General features: G+C 40.9%; 1 protein-coding gene across 1 annotated transcript in view; it reads right to left on the bottom strand.

Moving 5' to 3' along the window:
• Positions 1–2,062, bottom strand: part of kcnt1a (potassium sodium-activated channel subfamily T member 1a) — a gene marked incomplete at both ends in the record, with an annotated part of 21,875 nt that extends 19,813 nt beyond the window's left edge. Inside the window, one exon of the mRNA XM_083670009.1 lies at positions 1,902–2,062. Coding sequence (XP_083526135.1) covers positions 1,902–2,062 — 161 coding nt within the window. The remainder of the gene's footprint in view (positions 1–1,901) is intronic.
• Between the last annotated feature and the right edge of the window lie 1,044 nt (positions 2,063–3,106).

Genomic DNA, 3,106 nt, shown 5'->3' with positions numbered 1-3,106 from the left:
TGCGGAGAGAGAGCTGGTGGGAGGTTACCTGTCGCCATGGGAGCGGAGGGCGTGAGATGTTGGGCCCATGTCTGCCTCTTGGGAGGTTCGGGAGGAATCAGAAACCCCATGAGTAAATGAAGAGATAGACTTGTAACCTTAATCCTGTAACAACATCTAAATGTACATACTCTGTAATAAAACAATGTTCAATGGCAGCAACAATCAGTTCTGTTAAGACAATATTGGTCACTTTAAACAAAGCTACTGTGTTTATTGTTCTGTTTATTTTTATTTTTTATTTAATCTTTCTTATTCACCCCTTTAACACATTAAATTTCTTTGTATGGGACTTGCACCTCCTGTCGTTAGAATGTAGCATAACTACTCATAGGTCACATCATTAATAAGATAATTCATATTATTCAACGCATGGCGATCACTTATCACCTCATAAGTGGCCGTGCTTATGAATTTCAGAGAGCTAACGTTGGTGTCTAACCTTATCCCCAATTAGGTGAAATGAAAATGTCACACTATTGGCTAATGAGTATGTCAGTCACTTCAGCTGGCCCTAGAACAGTGTTCTAACTGCATATGGACGGAAATTAATTTGGTGTGAAGTCCCTTTCCATCTGAGGTGTTTTCAGTCTGGCTCAGATGAGTCACTGTGCGTTTCCGCTGATTACTTTTACTGGCAGCACTTGACAAAGCACTGACCTCGCTAATGAATAGATTCCTCAGTCCTTACCATTGGGAAAAAAGAGAGAGCAAAACAAAAGGATTCGAGAACCATGGGGGCTGTTTGTTTGTGTGTGTGTGTGTGTGTGTGTGTGTGTGTGGGTGTGTGTGTGTGTGTGTGTGTGTGTGTGTGTGTGTGTGTGTGTGTGTGTGTGAGTGTGTGTGTGTGTGTGTGTGTGTGTGTGTGTGTGTGTGTGTGTGTGTGTGTGTGTGTGTGTGTGTGTATGTGTACATACTGTACAGGGGGCTACGTACTTGTACTTCTGTTGAAATCACTAAATAATACACGATGGGTGGGTATGTTTCCCTTGTGAGTCCTCTGAAATAGAGAACAACATTTCTGCCAAGGGCAATAAATACAACAATGCACCAACTAATACTATGGAGTTCCCAGGGAATTAAGCATACAAATGACCCGATGCATAACTGGGAATAATTTCACCCATGTAAACTCACTGGTGACTTCCTTCATAGTTCAAAGTCTAACAGGCCTCAGATAAAAATGTCATCCTAAACAGTCTAATCCAAGGCTAACATCCATGACTGGGAATAAAAAGGGCTGTCCACTCTGTCAGGGGGAGATTCTGTAGAGGTGCAGACATATTCCTAATCCTTAGTAATTCATAACCTACACAATTTCCTATGGGTCCCCTTTGGAGTCTGGTTCCTCTCAAGGTTTCTTTCTCCCAGGAGGTTTTTCTTTGCCACTGTGCCCTATGTTTTTCTCCCCTCTGGAGTTTTTCTTTGACTTGCTTTTTGGGAGTCTATGGTTCGGTGTTAGTTCATATTGTTTGTATTGTATTTATTATTTATATTGCTTATATTGTTCTTGTTGTAAAGCACTTTCAGGCAATTGTCTTTGTAAAAAGTCCTATACAAATAGATCAAATAAATTGATTGATTGGTTCAGTTAATAATATTTTAATTTTCTCTTACTGTACTGCCATGTTGACATGTGTCCTCTATTCGGCTATCAAAATCAAAAAGTAGCTCTCACGGCAATGAAGACTTAATATGTTTTTTTTTTATGCGTGTATCATTTGGATTAAAAAAATAATCTAAATGATTAGACATATTGTGTGTTGTTGTGGGCTATTTACCTACTGTGTAATGCGGGCAGATCAATCAGATGGTGACAACTAAATAGGAGCATCAAATTGTATATAGTAATTTGACTTTACCTGGATGTGTGGTCGTGCGCGGTCCCATCATCATATACAAACGTCTGGTTGGTGTAACATTCGCTGCACATTTTGGCCGGAGCTCCGGCGGAGCCGTCTGACAGGAGAGCTGTCGTTTTAAAGTTGCCCTCGAGAGAGTCGTCTTCCCGGGTAAATTGCATCGGAGGCTGGGCTGAGCTGGAGGCGAACCCTGGAGAAAACCTCTGTTCCAAAACTCCCGGACCGCATTAACTTCCTTTGCGCATCTCTACAGGTATCTGCTCCTGGCAGATTCAACCCTGCGGTCTTTAATGAGCGCACAGGTCAACCGCAACAGACTTAAATAGACTTAAATATCAGCACTCCAAGTAGTAGGAGATCATGATATGTTGTGTATTTAGGTATTTTCCTGAAAGTGTTGCAGTTTGATATAGAATTTGCTAAACTCGTTGTTTTATAGGCTAAATCAGAGAGCAAATCAGAGAGTCAGAGAGCACCACCAATCCCTGACAAGATTGGGTTGTATGACTGGCACAGTCTCTGTGATTGAGGTATCGCTGATACACCTTATGACAGAGATGATGAATAATAATCAAGCGCTTCATCGCATAGAAGGATTAGCGCCATCTGCTGGAAACACTTTGTACAGGCCGACTGAAGTCAAACAGAAAAAACAAGCAGCTGCGTCTTTCGAATGGAATTCCGCAACACAGAAAGTAGCCTATGATATTGCTCTTGTTCGTATAGGTCCATTTTATCTGAATCAGATATATGGAAAGCTAGTTTATTACATGTTTGTGTTAGAAAGTTGACAATGCTGTGTGCCATTGCAGTACAGTGATGAACAGCTGAACAGCTTTGATAGACAAATATTGTTTTATTCAGACTATACGTCATATACGCCATACACCAACAATTGTTTTGTTTACAGTATATACAAATTACATCATTGGCATATTGGTTATAAACAGGCAACAAAAACATGGCACTCTTTAAAAGGATTTCATGAGAGCAATGTGACCCCCAGGATGTTTGGACTTCATACTTCCAAAGTGTCTGAAAAACAGAAAATCACAGAAACAGATAGTATTCCTCCTCTTTAACAATGCATCAGGATAGATACAGTATGTTTAGTCCACAATGTGGTGTCCTGCTGCGTAAGACGTTGTGAGATGTGTAGGGTCTCACCTCCATGAGTTTGTCTCATGCTCATAGGCCTCCATGGT

This window comes from Argentina silus (genome assembly GCF_951799395.1).
Source record: "Argentina silus genome assembly, chromosome: 5".
Lineage (NCBI taxonomy): Eukaryota > Metazoa > Chordata > Actinopteri > Argentiniformes > Argentinidae > Argentina > Argentina silus.
The sequence above is the reverse complement of the archived record's forward strand: the minus strand, read 5'-3'. Positions and strand labels throughout refer to the sequence as shown.